Consider the following 22291-nt stretch of genomic DNA (forward strand, 5'->3'; position numbering starts at 1 on the left):
AAAATTAGAATGAAATATATTTTTTTTTCAATTTTTAATTACATAGTTACAATAATAATAGTTATAAATTATTTAATTAAAATCATTTTATAAAAAAAATTAATTGAATTACAAAAATAATTAAAATCATAAAATTTATTTATTTAATAATATTAAAAAAATTTAATTATTAATTATATATAATTTTAAATATTTATATACATTTAAATACATTATTTATAAATTATAAATCATTTTAAATAAAAAAAATTGAAAAAATAAAAGTGTGTGGGGGTGCACGACTTCAAGAAGTCGTCAACCCCTACAATTTTATTTATTTTGTTTTTTAATTAATTTAAATAATTTATATTTAATATTTTTATTAATTTAAATAGTTTATAATGAAAAAATTGTTATTAATTAATTATAATTTCTAAAAAAATATACTATAATAATAAAAATGCAAAAGAATAGAAATATGATTTTTTTTTTTAAATTTTTAATTAGATAATTAACACATTACAAATATTTAGATTTTTATCAGGGATTATTTTTTCCGTTTCCGGCGATTTTAACTCCCGAAAAGTACGTTACCCGCGGTTAGAAAAACTGCTGGGAAAGACTGCGTCGCTAAGTAATTATTGACGGCTTTTGAAAAACCGTCGGAATTAGGGGGGTTTGAAAAACCACCGAAACTAGTGGGGTTTTGCTGAAACCACCGGAAATAGCTGGGGTTTTGAAAAAACCGCCGAAACTAGCAGGGGTTTTGAAAAAACCGCTAAAAAAACCGCTGGAACTAGCGGGAGATTTGGAAAAACCACCGGAACTAGCAGGGGTTTTCCAGAAAGCCGCCGGAAATGTGTACATATTTTTTTTTTTTTAGTTTTTGACTATAATAAAATGAGACTGAAATAAAATTAGTTTTATTAACCAAACATAGAATAAAATAATATGAACTAAAACTACATACTATATATAGAATAAACTATATTGTTCAAATTGTTTAACATATTAACATGTTCATACAACTAATTGTTGATATATTAAAAAGAAAAATATTCAATACTAAATTAAAATATTAAAAATATGACTAAGATGTTCATTACATTACTAAAAAAGAAACAATGTCTAATTTTTTAAAGGTCTCTTAAGTCATCCACTCCCCTCAAACTCCTTTAAGCTAATTGCCTCAGTTCCATTTGGTTGGGAAGAAAACCCAGAAAAACTTCTTCCTAATTTCTCATATGTATCAGTTCATCTTGTGTTTCCCAAACCCGAGAAAATATTCATTCATGTAGAGGATCATCTTCAGAGTTTTTTTGTTGCATGCAACTTTGGCCACGATGACAAAGACAAAGGAACCTGCAATTTTGACAGTGAAAACATAACTAGTTTAGACCTTGAAGCTTGAAGCTTTTACATTTGATGGAACTAAGATACGAATATTATCTTGAAAATCACCTACTTTTAACGGATAAAATCATCATATACATCTATCCACTTTACCACCCATTTACTCTTACCACATTCCCATTTTCCACACGATTACGATATTATAATAGAATATCTTAAATGACTATCTTTTCACTTATTCATGTAGAAATATAGTGCATCTATACTATAAAGGATACAATACTCAAATGAAAAATTTGCTTACATATATAACAAATTTAGTTTAATTAAGTTAAGGTAATCAAAGCTATTTGACAAAAAAGTTGTAGGGTTTTTAAAATATTTAAAACATTATTCACATGATAAATTATCCAATATTTTAATCACACACGAGTGGATTTCTTTGAATTCTGTGTCTACCAGTAGTACTTTATATATTTTATTCTGACTTACTTTTGCAATTAATTATCAACTTCAAAATTTCACAATCAAATTTAACTGGCCTTACATGTGATTTTCTAGTTTATTAAATGTGAAAACTTACAATAGATATTAAGCATTCAACTTTTTATTGACACGTTAAAGTAGAAGAAACATAGAAGACTTGTGGATATGTTTGTGACCATAAAGCTTTAATTTAAAATACATTGTTTGGCATAATTATAGAAGTCTTCCCAGGTATTGATTTGATCCATAATACCACCCTATCATCATTTTTTGAGCTATGTATCTCCTCCATGCTACACCTTTGCCTCTCCTTTTTTTTCTATTATCTATGGATGTTGTCACTTTTTTTATTATTTCAATTAAATATTTTGTGATACGTTTAATTCTCTGGTATCATCCTTCTCGGCAACAAAGACAGAGAAGTCGTCAAACTGATTGGAAGAAATTTTGGCACCTACTAAAATGAAATCAAATTCCTAGACAAATTACTTATTTATAAACCATGATTTATGATTGAAATAATCATGCAGCCAGAAAAGAAAAAACAGCACCTGATAATACACCAGCCGCTGGAATGCATTTAATATCTTGCCTGTAAAGAGCAAATGACGTTTCGAAATCAATTTGACTCATTTAAATAAATTCAGTTAAAAAATCATATGGGCAACTGCTAGAAAACTCTATCAAGAAAAATGTCATGATGCCCCCAAATCATCATTTGAGGAATTTAAATGGATGTTGTATAATAAAGTATACACTCAAATAACCTATGCAATTTGAAATATATTTCAGAAAGCAGAAGTGCCTTTTTAAAATATTTCTTGCACCAACTTTAACTTTCCATGAAAGACCATAATGTCCATAAATCAGGATAGGCACAATATATTGGTCTACTTTCTGCTTGCACCTGATCACCTGAAAACAAAAATTTGTGTTACCAAAGAACAGGAAACAAACTACCCTTAGCTTCTTTCAGAAAAGAAAAAAACAAGACAAAGGGAAATGTTAGATATATTATATCTTTTATCTTTTAGTTAGTTTGTTATTATTTCTCATTTGTATTTTGGGCTTAGCCCATATTTCTTCTATTATAAATAGAGAACCCTATGTGTATATTTAATACAAGGGAGATTAATCTCAAATATAGTTTTTCACTATATTCAACATGGTATCAGAGCAGGTTCGCTGATCTTCTTCCGCGTCTCGTTGTCTGCCGGCGGTCGGCCGCCATGGCCGCCGGCAGCCCCTAAAATTTCAGTCGGCAGTCCATTTTCTCTTCTTCTCAGTGCAGCTAGTCACCGACCATCGTCGCTTTTCGCTGTCGTCGCTGCCGCCACCACCGTCACAGTTTCGATGGGTGACCTGCGGATCTGGACCGTCCCTTCGAGCGACGGCCAACCACGCCGGTTTCGAGAGTCACTTCTCAGTCACGCGCCGCCACGCAGCGCTTCTTTCCGGCCAGTCCCCCATCGTCGCCGGCCGCCGTCACAGTTTCGACCGATGACCAGCAGATCTGAAGCGTCTCCTCGAGCGATGGCGAACCCCGCCGGAGTGAAGACCAGACTCCTCTCCACGCGCCTCCACACGCCGCCTTCCTTCAGCCAGTCTCGGGTGCGTATCTATCACGCGCCGCCGTCTCGCCGGCGATCGTCACACTTTCAACCGTTGTCCAATGGATCTGGACCGTCTCTTCAAGCGCGACCTAACCCTGGTGGTCGTCGTCTAAGCCTCGTTCGCATGCACCGTCTGCCGCTGTCCGACACTGTTTTGCCGCTGTCCGGCATCGTTTCGTCGCTGTCCGCGTCGTCTGCCGCTGTCCAGCACCGTTTTGCCACTGTCCGACACCGTTTTGCCGCTATCCGGCACCGTTTTGCCGCTGTCCGGCACCGTTTGCTGTTGTCTAGGCGCCGTTTGCCTCTGCCGCTGTCCAAGCGCCGTATGCTTCCAACCACTGTAGGCCCCATCACCTCGTCAGTTAGTGATGGCAGTCCCTGTAGTTTTGTCGCTTCCAGCCACTACAGGCCCCATCAGTCAGTGATGGCAATTTAGTCCCTACAGTTTTATAGTAGTCAACCGCCGTTGCAGTCACTACCGCCTCAAACAGACGCAACTGCGTCAGTTCTTCTTTGGCTAGAGTTTAGTCTGATCTTCTTGTGATACACTACTAAGTATCACCACTTAAGAGTTGTCCAGCAAAGAATTTTGGACCTCCAACATATCTTTGGATCTTTGATGCCTTTGTTTCAGCATTGTAGCTTAATATTTTGTTTTGTTTTAGTGGTCCAGCAACTGTGATATTCCACATTTCTGTCGTTCACACTAAGGGGAGTATGTTTCCAAGACACTGCAAGTCACATATATATGGGTGTAGTCCCTGCAGTTTTGTAGATTTCAGCTACTACTGTTGATCTCGTCACTCAACCATCATTGATGAGGATTTAGTGTAGTCCCTACAGTTTTGTAGCTCTTAGCTTTCAGCTACCACTGTTGATCCTGTCACTCATCCATCATTGATTGGGAATCAGTCCTTGCAGATTGTCATTGTCCACCACTGCTTTCCTTCATCCACTTTTGAAGTTGAAGTTTCACAAGCTGCTATTAGTCCATCTATGTTTGTCCCACACTCTTGAAGACAAATCATCTAGTTCAACACTTAGTTCATCTATTCCAAGCTTAGTTCATACAATTTGTATGCTCCAGCTTGAGGGGGAGTGTTAGATATATTATATCTTTTATCTTTTAGTTAGTTTGTTATTATTTCTCATTTGTATTTTGAGCTTAGCCCATATTTCTTCTATTATAAATAGAGAACCATATGTGTGTATTTAATACAAGAGAGATTAATCTCAAATATAGTTTTTCACTATATTCAACAGGAAAAAACTAAAAAAATCAAATGAAAATGAGAATTGGATTAACCTATGGAGTGAGATTTAAGATGAAAGTTTGAGATGCTACATGCATTCTTTCTTTCAATTGCAACCAATAATTTCCTAGGGTTAGTTGGTGAAAACTGCAAAAACTAATCATATATGATGTGATTAATGATCAGCCTTCAATAATTTTGTATAGGGTGTCCTAGAAAAGCAAATTCCAAACGAGAAAAAGAGTGACAGAAGTAAACAACCTGAAAACCAGTGATCCTTTTCCCTGATGTTTTCTTCTTTCCTCATAAACACAACTGAGCATCCAATTGCAGATGTTTATCTAGACAAGAGAATTCAACAATATGAAGATTGTTATAAGCTACTCATAATCCTTTCTGAGATCATTGGTTTAAGTGTGGACTTTGTTCTATATACTATAATATTTCCCTATATACAATATATTACATAATTACAAGATTATTATCAGTGCTTCATTTACTTTTATGTAAGGAAGAAATGAAACAACAATGATCATGTAGTAATAATTCCCAAAAGTAATTTCGCTCTCAAATTCCCATGAGGTTTCCTAATAAATCATGCATCAGCTTGCAACATCAAAAGGAATAAACTGATAAACTAAAATCATGACAACATTAAACCTCACTTATAACTCCATGTGCAGCTAGTTCTCGGGGATAGTTCTTTGCCTCCATATAAATACAATGACTTAAAGCATTCTTTGTAGCATTATGGTACTTAATTGCATACTTTGGGCCAACAATGTGGATAACTTTCTTGCAGGTAATTTATCAAAGAATAAAACATGGTATACAAATAATACAAATTGTAGACAAGAGATTGCTAAGTAAGAAATTTGATTGGGTCAGTAACAAGGAGTATAAAGTAGAATGCATCCATATAATTACTAGTTAAGATGTTTACTCATTTTAACAAGTTGCCACTCGTTAACATTTATATCTTATGTTGTGTGAAAAGTTTCTATTTTACTCCTTAACTGGTGCTGGTGCCCACCGGTTAGGATTTTCCCTTTTTTCTTTAGTCATTGGTTTAGTAGAGAAATTTAATGCAACAATTAAACATTATTCCCTGACAAAGAAATACAAGAAGTTGACTTACCAAATAGTAAACCAGATTAAGAATGGGATGGTTCAAGACATCAAGATCTGTATTCTTACCAAATACAGAAAATGCAAGCTACATCAAAGGTGAAAACAAACATCATATCAAAAAACAATAACTTCAAATAAATACAGTAGCTTTAAATGGGAAGGAACTCACCAATCACATCTTATAAGAAAACAAGTGCAACAAATACTAGTAACAGACCCAACCTACCAAGGTGAAACGTTAGTCAAAAACAGCAAAAGCTTTAAACCATATAGTTTTTACCCTTCCTGTTACATATTATTGGAAAATCAAACAGTTGATGAGAAAAAAAAAAGAAAAAAAGTAGGTTAACAGAACACACATAACACATATAATATAATTAAATCCTTATGTCTGACAAGCACTGTGCCAACTGAGCTAGAAACTCATTCTAACTTTGTCTAAACTTCAAAGTTGTGGATTCAATAACACCATAATCTAGATCTGCATAAGAAGTGTTTGTAATGGTATGCAGAGATATACACTACAAAAAATAACACATATTGCAGTACATTGAAAGGAAGATAAAAGAGTTCAAATTGTGTCTTCAAAGATGAGTAAATGAAATATCTTGTCTTTATGATATATAGCACAAACAGCTGCAACCACACTATCTACTACTGAACACACAAACAACACATGCAAAAAAATAAAATGAATCCTTTTAACTAGCATAATATATGATGCTTCAAAGTCATAGAAATGACAGATTAGGTAGATGATAGATAAACTAAAAAAGAATTAGAAGTTTCAAAATGATGAGGATAAATCTTTTCATATTAGCATTATTGCGAATCATGAATACTTCTGCCGATTGAATTCCCAAGATATTAAAGGGGAATACCCTAGAATTTGCACAAACAACAACAATGAATTTTTCTGGAAATTATTAGTAACGAATTCTTATTTGCTAATGCTTCAATAGACAAATTAAAATGAACTACCATTGATGAGGCACCACTCTAGAAAACTCGCGGAGCCAAACAAGGGGTTGCTTCAACTACCGGCTGTTTCGGTTCACAATAATGCATAGAAAGAGACATGCAATGATTTATGGAAATGAAAATGGCGACTGAAATAGAAACAAATCGAAGATAGAAAATGATAGAATGGAGGAAACAAAAACGAAAAAGAAAGAGAAGCTTGTATATCAAATTAGGAATTGCAAAGTGAAACAAAGAAAACGGAAGGGAAGGTTGTGAAGATGAAAAATTCAAGACGAGAAGGTTGGATAAAGCAAGATGTGAAGCCTGTGAAGAGAAAAAGGAGAAGTCGAGGCGAACGTCCTAAAGAAGAAATGGCGAACAAAGACTTGAGGTGCGAACGAAAACTTGAGGCGCAGCAAAATGAAAATTAGGGTTGCTTTAAAAGTGTCAAAAAATTATTAAAAAATAAAATACAAAATCTAACTGCGGATTTTAACTATAACCGCGGAAAGTAGTAAGGGTTTATAAAACCCCTAGAAACAAACCTCTAGTAAAATAGGTTATTTTTGTAGTGACATAATTGTAGTTATAAATTATTTAATTGAAATTATTTTATAAGAAATTTAATTTAATTACAAAAATAATTAAAATCATGAAATTTATTTATTTAATAATATTAAAAACTTTAATTATTAATTAGATATAATTTTAATTATTTTAAATACATTTAAAAACATTTTTAACAAATTATAAATGATTTTAATTAAAAAAAATTAAAATTTAAAAAAAATAAAGATGTGTGTCGGGTACACAACTTCAATTTTTTTGTATTTTTTTTTTATGAAAAAAGGTGTGGTAATCGATTACAATACCTGGTAATCGATTATCATGTCCTAAAGTCGTTTTTTGGATGCACGACTTCATCTCTGATTATAATATCAAAATGAAGTCGTGTAGGGAGGACACGACTTCTTCATTTAAAGTCATATGAACCTTCCCGACTTGTCTATTTTCTTAATTTAAATTTTTTTTGTCTAAATCGATAATTTATACTTAAAATTTGCCAGTTTAATGAAAAAACCTCTTTCAAGCATAGGCTACACGAATTTGCGACACTCATACGTGAACTTACCCAAGCTATTCTTTACATGAGTCACCTTGAATGTAAGATCAATTGTAGAGTAGGAATAAAAAGGCTTGTACCTGGGTTCCCTCAACGGGTTGTAGGTAGATGTTAGGGTTATGTAGAATTTTAATTGGACCCACTCAAGCCCAATTTAAAACCATGTATAGGTTGACTAATTTAAAAGATTAATTTGTTTAAATTATATTATTTTAAGGATGGAAATATACAATTTTATTGTAACTTAAATAATTAATACTTGCAAAACAATTTTTTACTATTAACTGTAATAAAATAATTTAAGATACAAATGTAATAATTATTTTAGTTTATCCAATATATAATTAATGAATTAAAAAATTAAAATTATTTATATAATTAAATATATTTATTATATATATATATATATATAACGTAAAGAGTTACAAGAAAAATAAAAAAATTGACAAATCACAAATTCAAGCTCATTTTACTATAAAAATATAAATATACAAAATAAAATTTTAAGTAGGTATTAAATAATTAATATTTATCTCGTCTATAATTTTATTTTAAAGTTAATTAGATTTTGTTAAATGTTTAAACAAAACCAATCTAAATAAAATTTAACAAATAAATTATTACGTGAATTGAATTAGGATATTTGGGCCTACTTGATAAAAAAAAAATAAGAGTTAAATATGTTTTTGATTCTTAGGTGAAAATTGGAAATAATTCTTTCTCAAAACTTTGACCAAATTTAGTTTTTCAACTTTTTAATGTATAGATTTAGTTCTTTTAACTAAATTTTGTTACATTATTTGACGTTTTAAACACATTTATTTTAACTTTAAAAATGATATTTGATACATTTTTTATTCAATGTTGACTAAGAAACACATTTGAAATACTAAATAAAATTAATAAAATTTAGTTAAATTATTAAATTCATGCAGTTTTAAAGATAGGAGATTAAATTAATTCAAAATTTGATACTAATTCTAATTTTCACTTAAAATTAAGAAACTAAAAATATATTTAATCTTTAAAATAATGATGTTAGCAAACTTTAAAGATATGTAAATATTTTTTCCTATCCCTAATTATCATATATATTTTCGTGTAATATTTTTGGTAAAGAAAGTAAGTTAGTTTATATTGTATAAATTTTGTTTTCTTTTTTAAGATTTTCTCGCGGATAAAATTGAAATTGTGATTTATGTTATTACCATAATTACAAAGCTAATTCACATTCAAAATAGAAACTACACTTCAATATTAAATCCTCTTCTCTATACTTATATTTTTGGGATAAACTTAAATTAGGGTTTATTAATAATTTTGTTTGAATCTTTTATTAGTTTTAGATTTAATAATATTTAATTTAATATTAATAAAAATAAAAAAAAATAAAAAATTTTGATTTTTCATTTATTTAAATATAATATTATTTTATTTTATTGATATAATATAAAAATAAATTAGATAGATTTTATTTTAAATTAGTTTATATTTTGTTTTTAATTTTTATTATTTATATTTGACTCAAGATCCTAATTGTCTAGAAAGTCCCCCTCTCAATCGTCATGCCACCCCACGTCATCGTCGTCTTCCCACCACAATGCGTCCACATTGCCACCCAGTTCGTACTCCTTATCGCAACTGATAACGTTGTTGTCGTCGGCATCGGTGCATCGGTGTGGTCGCTCAATTCACCAATATTGGCGTCAATAGTCACTCTGACATCCGTGTCGATATCAAATTTGTCATCCATGTCTGTAACGACATCATCGTCCACGTCACGGGTGTCGTCCACATACACGTCGAGCGCAACCTACGCAATCACATCTCTATCAATATCCAACAATTAGGGCAAACACTAACAATTAGAGTCATGGTCTAAAGGATACAATAATATTATTCTTGACAGAGTCAACTTGAATGTAAGATCAATTGTAGAATAGGAATAGAAGGCTTCTACCTGCTAACTTTTGTGCCTTTATAAGTGTAAAGAACTTTTCTTCTCTGTTAACTCTCTATTTTGTTATCCATTCTCATCACTGTAAATTTGTTCAATGGAAAATTCTCTTATCATGTTTCAAAGTGTTGAGCAGATTTCCTCTAGAGACAATTTTGGGTGCAATGCCAAAATTAGTTTTATTCAATGGAGAATTATATATATTATAGATTTAAACTTTTTTTATAAAATAATAGAATAAGATAATTGTATATGTTATATATTACTATGTAAATTATACGAAGAACTGACTAAACAATCCATTAAAATGTTATAATAATAATTAAGTAATAGCTTGTTAAAAATAAAATAAAATAAAGGAAGAAAGTGAGATAAGGTTGCACATGGGAAGCTGCAGACCTTATCCCATCTGAGAATCACTTTATAGAAAAATATGGAATGAAAAGTGAGAAACTAATGTAATTGGAATATGTTTAAAGGAATTTATTGAAACTTTGACTAAATTAATTATTACAATAACTCTTATAAATAGGTAAGTGAGGTGAATGAAAAAAAACAGACGTAAGAAGAGATAGATTAAATCAGTGCAATGAGAACAGAGAGATAATCTTTAAAATGTTTAAATTCAGATTGAGTGTATCATCACTAGGAAACGAGACATTTATTATTTATTTATAATTATTTATATATATTTATATTAAGTAAGATGTCTTTAATCTCATTTTAATTTTTGTTTACTTCTAACTACATATTCGTTCTATTTTATCTATATTTATCTCCACTTGTCTTATTTATTTATTTATATTTATCTTGAATTATACATTAGTTTGATTTATTTAGTCATATTTATTTCACTAATCTTATTTATTTAATCATATTTATCTTCAGTTATGCATTGCTCTTATTTATTTATTTTTATTTATATATTATTTGTTTTGGTGTCAAATATAATAATAATAATAAATATTATTATTATTATTATAAAATGATGAAAGTTATAATAAATAAAGATTTAATTATTGTCGTGGGATGTAACTTGAGAATTTAAACGAGGGAGTTTTATTCAAAATAAGATGTTTTTAAGTTATGTTTGCGATAGATAAAAGAATCATACGGCATACTTTCGTGTATTAGCTAAAATATTATGTGTTGATTTTTTAATAATCATATAAACTTTAAAGGGACATATTTCTCAACACTTATGACTGCTCCAATAACAATTAAAGTAATTATGTTAAACAAAGGTAGAAGACATATTTATAAACTTATTGAATATATTTTTATTTTATCAAAACTCAAGTATAATGTAGTCATCTATCAAATAATAATTAAAGAAAATCAAATTATCAATTAATTGGTAAGGGACGTCTCAACGATGTCTGATCAAATTTGGAAAAGTTAAACGAACATGTAGCAAAAACTTTCAAAATCTTATTCTACGTAATTTCGTTGAGCGAAAATGGTTAAGCGAATTTTTCTAATAAAGGTACTTTAAAAAAGGTTTAAAAGAGATTAAGTTGGTCTTTTACCTAATACCTCTAAACAAAAATTTCAGAATGGTATCTCCTTGAAAAAGGGAGAGATATGTAAAGTAGTTAAAACATTTAATAGTATATATTAGCATATAATTTTGAAAGTAATAACATGTTCAAGGTAGCCACTTTTCATATGTGATAATAGATGAATTTGTCTAAATTATATTATTTTAAAAATACAAATATACAATATTATTGTAGTTTAAATTAACACATACAAATTAACTTTATATTTTTATTATTAGTTATAATAGAATAATTTAATATGAAAATGTAATAATTATTTTAGTTTATGCAATATGCATTAATTAATGAATTAAAATCTAAAAAATATGTATATAATTAAATATATTTGTAATATATATATATATATATATATATAACTTAAAAGTTAAAAGAAAAATAAATAAAAAATTGACAAATCACAAATTCAAGCCCATTTTACTACAAAAATATAAATATACAAAATAAAATTTTAAGTTGGTATTAAATAATTAATATTTCTCTAGTCTATAATTCTATTTTAAAGTTAATTAGATTTTGTTAAATGTATAAATAAAAACCATCTAAATAAATTTAATAAATAAATTATTACGTGAATTGAATTACAGCATCAAAAAGAATAATTAAAATAATGATACTTGCTGACTTTAAAGATAAGTAAATATTTTTTCTGTCCCTAATTATCTATTTTTGTGTAATACTTTTTGCGAAAAAAGTAAGTTATACTCATACGGTATAACTTCTTTTTTTTTTTTTTTTTTAAGATTTTCTTGTGGATATTCGAATTAAAATTGTGATTTGTGTTATTAGCATAAATATAAAGCTGAATCACATTTAAAATAAAAAGTACATTCCAATATTGAATCCTCTTCTCTACACTTAAATGGCGCCAAAGAAACAAGGCAGTAGAAAAAAAGGCTCTGCGGCTTCCTCTAGAAAGTCCCCCTCCACATCGTCATGCCCCCCTACGTCATCTTCTGGCCACCCTACGTCATCTTCTGGCCACCCTACGTCATCTTCTCGCCACCCTACGTCATCGCCAGGCCACCCAACGTCATCGTCGTCTACCCGCAATGCGTCCGCATCAACACCATCGCCACCCAATTCGTTTTCCGTATCGCAACCGGTGCCATTCTCAACATCACCACCGGTGACGTCGCTGCCGTCGGCATCGGTGCCGTCGGACAGTTCGCCATCGGCCAGTTCGCCGTCGGCGTCAACAGTCACTACGACTACCGTGTCCACCTCGACTTCGGCATCCGCAACGACATCATTGTCCGCGGCATCGGCGGCGTCGTCCACGTTGGCTTCGGCCGCAACGTCAGCGATGTCATCTCTATCAATATCCGACGACCTAACTATTACCGACGAAATACCAATTAAGCTGAACGGCATGAATTATCTTGAATGGAATGAGAAAGTTGAAGCTGTCTTGAAAGCGCGCAATCTGCTAGAGTTCGTGGAGAAGATCTTCGATCCTGAACCGTACGCAAGCGAGAGCGATCGCACGCAGAACAACGAAAGCGAAAAGTTCCGGCGATGGTTTGTTCAAGATCAGATATTGCGCACGTGGTTGTTATCGTCTATGCGCAAAGACCTTGCTTCTTTGATGGCCGGATGCCAATACTCGTGGCAGGTTTGGGAAACGGTGAAAGAACTCTTCCATTCTCATTTGGCGGTGAGGGTTTGGCAACTTAGGTCAGAGCTGGGGACAATAAGGAAAGGAAATTTGTCTGTGTCTGAGTACGTTGGCAAGATCCAAAGCATTGTTGATTCTTTGGCTGAAACAGGTAATCCTGTGTCTGAAGAAGATCACGTTGAAGCGGTCTTGGCAGGATTGCCAAGGGAGTTTGACTCGGTCGTCAAAATGGCGCGAATGTTTGAGGGTCTCACTCCTATCGCAGTTAGTAATATTGAAACCTGGTGTTTAGTCTTAGAAGAGAAATATACAAGTGAATATCGCCATGTTGACGGTGGAGGAGGCCCTTCAACTCAAGATGACGAACCATCTTGCTCCCCTGAGTGTTCTACTGCTGAAAGAGGTCGTGGAAGTCGTAGACGAAGAGGCCATGGTCGCGGTGGCCGCCATCGAGGCAGGAACTAGGTTTTTCTTTTCTTTCTCGTTCTTCTTTTTTTTTTCTTTCAGAAAATTTAAGCCCTACAAATGTTTTAGTCCCAATGAATGAATCTCCACGTATTATCATAGGTTTCTTCCCTCGGATTAGCTTCTGCTTTATGTTGCATGGCGTTCCGTATAACGATTTGGTCATTTACGTTTTGTGGTCTCACTTTAGGTATTTTACACGCTATTCTTGAACTTTGTTTGATCAAGAACTCCATTATCAAGTTACTATTTCTTTGGTTCAGCTACTTTAGGTGTGTGTAATTTCTTTGCGGTAGTTAGTTCTACTTTAGTTATTAATTATTAGATCGTAAGTTTAAACTTCGCTAAATCAGTTTGTTAATAGTTGGTTCTATCTGTTCATCTGCATGACTGATAGTTATTGATGGAATCTTTCAGGTTAACAATCACTGGCTCGACGCAGAAGCTTGAATCCGGTCAAAAAGAATGTCATTCTGGTTGGAGGGATTATCTTGATATTAGTTACTGGGAATCTAAACATGAGATTGGAGAACTCGTCAAACAAAGGCATGCAAAACGTCATTTCTTGTGTTATCTTATGAATGTAGTTAGCAGTTGCACGCTATCATTACTAAGATAACCTTGTTTTGACAGTACATTACACAGTACTAGTATCATAACTGCCTCATGTGTAATATCATTTTCTCAACTACCTCTGTAAAATAGACAAAAACAGAATATAAGAACATCCCAATATTGCATTTTTAGAAGAGTACTTTTTTAGAAATTGGTGGGTCCTGTGTCATCTCTGCTTATAAGAACTTTAGTCAATTTTCTCCAAAAGTATAATTGAAACGTGTCCTTCAAGAATAATTACTTGATATATTGAGAATTGCAGTTAGTCATGTAACTAACTAATAACTGTCAAGGTAATAATTGTTATAATATTTTATACATAAATTTTGTTAATTCTCATATTCATATTATTATAGTTAAAATCAAGAACTACTTGTTTGAAATGTTTAAAAAAACAGAGGATGTTAAAATAACATTTTTGAATCATTTATTCCGTATACCGAAATGTTTTATCGCTAACAAAATGTAGACATTTAGTTAGAAACTCCTCGACTTTAATGTGTTTCTATTACAGAAACAAAAATCTAAAAAATCGCTGTTCTCATCTTGCCCTCTCTTCAAAAGAGGTAATAGGACCAAAGCGATAGTAAGTACACAATGTAACATAAACGGTGAACGAAAATAAAACCCACAAATACTCAAAGAACAGCAGCTACGTGTTATGATAACATCCATCACTTTACATAATACGAAGATACTTCAACAAGGTGCAAAGAGAATATGGGGGGAATTTATAATAACTTTTGAAGGAAATAGTTGATACATAAGATCAATGGTTCTGCGAATCAGATCCATGAAAATACATGTTCCAAATCAGTATGTTAATGATCCATGTTTCAACCATATAATGCACGCCATGGCTCTTTGCTTTCACCTGATTTCTTCTTAGGATTCAATACCACTCTCTCTTCTGAAAACTGCAGACCTGTAGCGCTAGCCAAAATTTCTCCTATAGCATGAATTATCTAGCAAAAACAAACATAAATTAGCTGTTGAAGAGGCGCCAGTTTATTGAATTGAATGATAAAAAATGAAGAATGCCACACAATTTCTTTTTTAGGTTATTGCAAGGAAGAAATAGAATAACTAAGCCAACAGTCCCCCTGTAACCCTGTTTACAGGACGGTAGCCACATGATATGCAATCCATTGAGACCAACCAGTCTCAAAATTAGTAGACAATTTTCTATAGAGATATAAAATAAGCATGCTTTAAAAGTGATGAAGAAAATGAATACCTCATGATGTTTGGAGGATTTAGTGTCCAAATATTGACTAGTTTGTCCAATTAGAAGAAAGGTTGGCAACTGCATTACACGAACAAAGTGAAGAAAAGATGCAAAATTTACATGTTGAATCCATAACGAAGATGGTAGCTCCTGTGTTTTGTTGAGTAATGCCTGCATTATGTCTGTATTTTGACCAATCCGTATACCAAATATTAGAGGTTTGCTTTCATCTGATCCTAGGTATTTAACTTGCCCTTTAACCTTGGAAGATTCCACCAAAAATGGTACCAAAAGTGTTGGCAGGGATGATTTATCAGCAGTAATTTTATTGAGGACCTCATTTAGAGCACAAGCTAGTACTGGTGGCTCATAATGCTCCATAGCCACAATTGAGACCTGAATACGAAAAGTCTAGCAAAATCAGATGTATTTCTAAAGCATGCCAATAACAAATCATCTCAGAAGATAAATTTGTATGGTTTAAGTTTACCATTATTGTAATCTAATTGCTCAGAGTATTAACTCCAACTTTACAGAATCAAGCAGCAGCTCGTAAAATTTTCAGAAAGCCAACCTCAGCAGAAAAATTTATCCAATATAAAGACAATACTAGAATTCACAATTGTTTAAGTTGAAACATCACACGTAATCATAGAAACACCTTGAACAAAGATATGAAAAATCATATCCTAGCAAGGGAGTGTGAAATTAACTACAAGATACTAGACTGGAGAATAAATCAGTTATGATTGATAAATTCTGTTTTCAGAAAGGAAAAAACAAAGATGTTGATCGAGAGAATCCGCTCAATATGCTGTTTCTAAGCATTGGAATCCATTCATTAATTTCATTTAACATCGAAGTAAGAACAGTCTAGTCCACCCACCACAGAACTCATTTGCAACCTTCAACAACCAACCACCTCTATCCATACCAAAATTTCAGATCCAGCATTTGAAAATAAAAACCTACCCTCTTTGTAAGAGGCTCAAGGATTGTCAGAATGACTTAAGACCTTTTTAGGTTGCCTCACCAGGACTCAGCAGTCAAACAAAAGTTGTATTCACTCTCTTCAATGCCACTCCACTCAACAAGAAAGCCAAATTTAACATATATCTGGCAACCACTCACTATCATTTCACAATTTCATCCAAAAGGGCATCTAATTTTTGTGCTTTACAAATCAATTACCATCATATTACAATATCTGATAAAACACGAGAAAAAAGAGTTAAAGGGCGGTTGAGGAGGGTGACCATATAAGCGCCGTGCTCATCAACGAAGTGCGAAACGCTGCCAGATGCTTTGACGTGCTTGATTCCATAAGGCTCCAGGGAGTGGTCGAATGGTTCCTCTCTACAACACAAAAATTCATGAATGAATAATGATTATGAGCTTGAGTTGAGTGAAGAAAAAGAGAAGAAGAATCACCGGCGGGTGAAGGAGGATGAGGTGTTAGGGTGGAGAGCTTGTAAGATAGCGGCGGCGAAACCCTCATCGTCTTTGAACAAGAACACCACTATCGGAGCAACCTTCATTTTCACTCTCTTCTCTTCTCTGCTCTCTCCAAAACACAAGGGCAGATCACCGATTTGGTAGCTTCCGTCGATTTAATCTTTTATGTAAATATTTTGTTCAGACAAAACTTTCTCGTAAATTTAATATTTTAAATTAGGCTTTCTCATAAATTTAATATTTTAAATTAAGCTTAATTAAGTCTAAATTACTTTGATAAGATTAAGAATTTTCGATAGAGTTCCAAATGAATTTTTGTAATTTATTGAAATTTTAAAAATTTAAAATTTTTCAACCCGATTCTTTATATTAATTTATTTTGATTGGATGATGTGATTATTATCCGTCATGTTACTGAGTTTTTATCACATATAATTTTGTAATTTTATGATTTTGTTATTTTACAATTCTCCAATTTTATAATTTTGTAATTTAAATAGTAAAGAAAAAATAAATAAATTTGAATGAAAAAGAGTCATTCTCAAGGGTTTTACGACATTAGTGGCATATATTTGTATATTTTATCAACTAAACAAATCAAACTAATCATAATTTGAGTTGAACCTATTATTTAACAAGTTCACTCATTTAAGGAAGTTCAATGAATTGATTATCGAATGAAACTTGAAATAAGTTTGAGTTGGTTCTATTTGTTGTCAACCCTGCTTATAACCTTCTAGAACTATGTTTCCACAAAGAAAATGACCTAACAAAGTGTCAATAATACTGAACACACCAATTTATATAAAAACCACTTCAAAACCTAAAAGTGAACAATCCTAAAGAAGAAAGTTTTGAGAGTGATTTCGATCGAGAACAAAATAAAACAAAAGACAAATCTGCGGAATGAATCAAAACAGCAAAGGCTAGATAATTTTGTAAAATTGCACATTCCAACAAGTTAATAAAAATGCCTCTAATACGTAAAAACCCGCCTTTGCCTTTACAGTTACAATAAATAAATGACAGAATGTGCATAACTATCTTCTCTTTTCATTTATGATACTATAAATACCACTTAAAAAAATTATCCAAAGCCATAAAACAGCCTAACAAATGAAAAGGAATGACCAATACACATTTATGACCCTTTTTTCAGGTGGAGCAGATCTCTGATGAGTAAAATTTTGCAATTTATAATCTTCAACTCCAAGGTAAAAGTGGAGCTTACATGACATCTAGATTATCTTAACTTATCGTGTTATGTCTTAGGTTATGTTGATTCATGTGCAATTCACACCCCTTAATGACAGAAGGATCAAAAAGTTTAAGATCATTCTCCATATCCCCTGCTTCCAACTCTAGTACATTTAAGATTGAGTATATATCCTCCCATCTTTGATGAGATTTATCTGCAACACGAAACTCGTGCACTTGTCCATTTAATTCAAGCCAGCTACAACCTGGTGTTTTCTTTAGTCCTCTATCTCTAAGAATACTCCTCATTTTAGCAACTTTGTCCCACTTTCCTGCTGCAGCATATATATTGGAGAGCAATACATAGTTTCCAGCATTTTTAGGTTCCATATTTATAAGCTTCTGAGCAGCAAGTTCTGCTAAACGAGTCTCTGAGTGCATCTTACAGGCACTCAACAAGGGGCCATAAACCCTTGCATCTGACTCCAGTGGAATATTTTTTATTATTTCATTGGCTTCATGGATTTGGCCAGCACGTCCGAGTAGATCAACCATACAAGTATGGTGTTCCTGACAAGGTTGGCAACCATATATTTCCACCATTTCCTTGAAAATCTCTTTGCCTTTGCTAACAAGGCCTGAATTAACACAAGCTGTGAGCAGCCCAAGAAATGTTACTTGGTCCGGTACAATGTTCGATAGTTTCATTTGGCTGTACAATTGAAAACATCTAAACCACTCTCCGTGTTTAGAATACGCACTGATCATTGAGTTCCACGCAATTATATCTCTATGGATACTTTTCTCTTCATCAAAAAGCTTTCTGGCCATTTCTATGCAACCACATTTTGCATAGCTACTAAGAAAGGATGTCTTAAGGGATTTGAGTGAATCAAGACTGATTTTCAAAGAGTAACCGTGTAAATAACTTACACAATGCAATGCCCCTATCTTTGCAAAGGCTGGCAAGATGTTAATGACTATAATGAAGTCAATTCTAGTACCACTCAACTTCATTTTCAAGAATAGAGACAGAGCCTCGAGAGGCTGATCATGCATTGTATATCCTTTTATCATTGCACCCCATGAAACCACAGTCTTGTTCATTATGAAGCCAAAAATCTTCTCTGCCAAATTTAAGTCATCACATGCAGAATACATGTCGATCAGAGAATTGTGAATGGAAACCTGATAATCTGAACCATTTCTTATCACATGAGCGTGCATTTGCTTTCCCCATCCATTATACTTTAACTGTGTGATAGAAGAAATGGCAGGAATTGCCGTGAACAAGTCAGGTCTAAAACCTGATCTAACCATACAATATACAAGTCCTAAGGATTCCTTGGGGAATCCATTCCGTGCATATGCTGAAATCATTATGTTCCAGACTACAAGGTCCTTGTCAGGCATTTTCTCAAACAGCATTCTTGCATCTTCTAGACTACCCAACTTTGCATACATTGACAGCAGTGCAGTATTTACAGCTAGTTCTTCACAGAGGTTGCTCACAACAACAAAGGAGTGTAGGGCTTGTCCTGTCTTCAGAGAGTTCAACTTAACAGTGGACCTTAACAAGCCAATCACAGTACTTGAATTAGGTTGGATATTCTCCTTTCTCATCCTACATAAAAATTTAAAGCTTTCCTCCATTTTCCCATTTTCAGATGCCTCTGAAATCAAGTTATTCCAATAATTCAATTCCATTACATATTTTCCTTCAGCAGCTTCATCCACATTTAAAAAACCATTCATGTCATACAACTCTACCAAAGTTCTTCCCACCGAGTCAAATGCATCCAAACCCAGCCTTACTATCTGCCCATGAACTATCTTCCCTTGTTCATGAGACAAACAAAAGCAAGATCTCAAAACAAAAGAGCAACTTTCTTCATCTGGGTACATGGACTTCCCAACCATCGCTTTGTACAAAAAGAGGGTCTTGTCATATTCACCAGACTGATACAAGTTTCTTGAGATTGCTCTGTAGAGAACAGAATCTGGGTTTTGAATGGAGTAAAAAAGCTTCTGCATTAAGTCCAGGAGTCCAAATTTGGAGTAGCAGTCCATGAGTTTGGAGGAAAGAGATTGGTTTTGGTGGAGGCCATGGAGGAAGAACCTGGCATGGAGTTGTTGAAGGTGCTGGGGCTTGGTGCAGAGATCTAACATAGAAGATGAAGTGCTGAAAAACCTTGTACGGAAGATTCTGGGAATGCTGAAGAGATGTAACAAATGGTGGTGAACGGAGCATTTGGCTGAACCTAAAAACATAAGTTCGGCACGAAGTTCAGAGTAGCCAAATGAAAGGACTAGGATTAATTCATCAGAATACGCATAGAAATCACACAATTAGTATTTTTATACCATTATTATTTAAATAATAATTTATTATCATTACTTACTAAATTATTTATTTATTTATTAATAAGATCATAACTTAATTTAAATACAAGTAGGTTTGTGCATTCTTCATGCTTTCGATTTTGATATTTAAGTCTGTTGTATATTATAATAAGATAAATATAAAAAAAAAATATTTCAAATTCATAATTTAGTTCTGATTAAAACCATCCTTTTAGAATTTATTTAATATTAAACTTATACAAAATTAATTAAAACATTTCAAATCTAAAAAGTTAGTATTATACTTTTATCTATGTTTAGCTTTGGGTAAAACATTTTTCAGAAATAAGAAAATATAATAACTTTCTTTTATAAAACAACTATATATATATATATATATATATATATATATATATATATATATATATATATATTATTTGGTGAAGTATAGTTGTAAATAAAATAAAAGACTTGAACGGCAAGATTACAACAGTAATTAATAAAAACATCATTCATATGCCAGAATGCAAATGCAAAATTGAAAAAAAAAAAAGTTATAAAGCTTGAACTCACTTTTTGCCACTTTAGCTAAAACTTCTCTATAACCGCTGATATCTTACAAGCCTTAATTCTTTGTATTTCCTCCCTGCATGTATTCAAAATAAACAAATTTATATGATGCATAATCAACAATATAGTCTACCTCATACAGAAGTTAGCCTCATCATCAACCTTATTTGACAGCTTCTACACTATTATGCTCGTGTATTACAATTCAGTAAATTAAATTTACAGCAGCAAGCCTCATCATATTAGTGAGAAATTGATGTTCACAATTATATGCCAAAAACAAGTAATGTAGGAGTTACCAACTAGCAACCAATGAAATATTTAAACCAAATATAGGTAATAAAATATGAAATCACATACCTCACTCTACCAAAGCTTCTTAACTTGTAATTGGACCAGCTTTCAGTCCCATATTAAACCTTCTTTTCCTGGCAGCAACGAATTGCTTTAGTATATAAGAAAGACTTAATATCTATTTTAGTTTTTATATTTGTTTAAGATGGTCCTCAAGTTTTTCTCAATTTTCAAAGTGGTTCATTCTTCTATTAAAATTGTTTAATTTGGTCCATAGCATTTAAATAGCCAAATGTCTATCTTAACTAATATCAATAAGCGGTCATTTTATAAAATACTAAAATATGTGACAAAATAACATTAAAAGACGTGACAATTTTTATTATTAATTTTTTTCATTTATTAAGATTTTTGTTCTTTTCTTGCTACATAAAGAGCCACCACAAGGTTAGAAAGGAGCAAACTGTGCTGCCATTAGCCACCACGAACGAACCAAAACATCTACGGACCCAAAATCACATCATGACTTGCGTCTTCTCCGTCGCACACCACCAATGTAAATCCCAAAAAATCTCTAAAATGCAAGATCAACCGTACGTAAGAACGGATTAGTTATGTGAATTAGAGTTGAACAAACGGAGTAAAGAGAACAATTGACCTCCATTCCACACTCGAAACACCTCTTAAAATTCATGAGTCAAAAGGAAAACTTTCGTCACTGATATTATACATGAATGGTTTATCATTATTAAATGCATGTATTCAAGCTACACAGGTGACAGTGTGAAAAGAAAAGAAGAGAATTTGAGGCATGCAGAATATTTCATAGCAACCCCGAATCGTCACCTGAAGCAAAGAGAGAGGGAAAAGAAAGAAAGCAATAATGTTCCAAGACTGAAGGTGTTTGACAGTGACACTAGAAATAAGAACACGGGTTGAGGGTGAGGGTTAGGACCAGTATTCCTTTACCCTAGAAATGAGTCTGGGTATGTAAATCTACCATTGCCCGTTCTGAAAAGGCAAAGAATATGACTTACCTAAAGGCAAAGAATATGACTTGCCTGGGAAAAGGAACAACTAGCCCCTTCA

At 32.5% G+C, this 22291-nt stretch overlaps 3 protein-coding genes and 1 long non-coding RNA gene across 15 annotated transcripts; 1 reads left to right on the plus strand and 3 right to left on the minus strand.

The window, feature by feature from the left end:
* Positions 1-955: 955 nt before the first annotated feature.
* Positions 956-7211, minus strand: LOC148203329 (uncharacterized). 12 transcript variants are annotated; one of them, XR_015784063.1, is made up of 7 exons: positions 6797-7211; positions 5985-6037; positions 5822-5900; positions 5345-5479; positions 4946-5025; positions 2370-2410; positions 956-1341 (listed from the first exon to the last, which is right to left on the minus strand). It is a non-coding gene; the product is annotated as an uncharacterized LOC148203329 (long non-coding RNA). The 12 variants fall into 12 exon arrangements; XR_015784067.1 differs by lacking the exons at positions 5822-5900; positions 5985-6037; positions 6797-7211 and adding an exon at positions 2624-2733 and having other exon boundaries at positions 5350-5480; XR_015784066.1 differs by lacking the exons at positions 5822-5900; positions 5985-6037; positions 6797-7211 and adding an exon at positions 2586-2733 and having other exon boundaries at positions 5350-5480.
* Positions 7212-12235: 5024 nt separating this feature from the next.
* LOC148203330 (uncharacterized) lies at positions 12236-13685 on the plus strand. The gene has a single exon (XM_088105668.1). The coding sequence runs from the start codon at positions 12280-12282 to the stop codon at positions 13498-13500; it is 1221 nt and encodes a 406-aa protein (XP_087961794.1). The 5' UTR covers positions 12236-12279; the 3' UTR covers positions 13501-13685.
* A 1065-nt stretch (positions 13686-14750) lies between these two features.
* Positions 14751-16945, minus strand: LOC124828760 (uncharacterized). Its single transcript, XM_047302132.2, has 4 exons — positions 16775-16945; positions 16600-16699; positions 15353-15739; positions 14751-15080 (listed from the first exon to the last, which is right to left on the minus strand). The coding sequence occupies exons 1-4, from the start codon at positions 16879-16881 to the stop codon at positions 14952-14954; spliced, it is 723 nt and encodes a 240-aa protein (XP_047158088.1). The 5' UTR covers positions 16882-16945; the 3' UTR covers positions 14751-14951.
* An 886-nt stretch (positions 16946-17831) lies between these two features.
* On the minus strand, positions 17832-20305 carry LOC124828761 (pentatricopeptide repeat-containing protein At1g11290, chloroplastic-like). The gene has a single exon (XM_047302133.2). The coding sequence runs from the start codon at positions 20264-20266 to the stop codon at positions 18047-18049; it is 2220 nt and encodes a 739-aa protein (XP_047158089.2). The 5' UTR covers positions 20267-20305; the 3' UTR covers positions 17832-18046.
* Positions 20306-22291: the final 1986 nt, after the last annotated feature.

This window comes from Vigna umbellata, chromosome 2 (assembly GCF_029865625.1).
Source record: "Vigna umbellata cultivar VRB3 chromosome 2, Vumbellata_1.0, whole genome shotgun sequence".
In the NCBI taxonomy this organism is placed as follows: Eukaryota; Viridiplantae; Streptophyta; class Magnoliopsida; order Fabales; family Fabaceae; genus Vigna; species Vigna umbellata.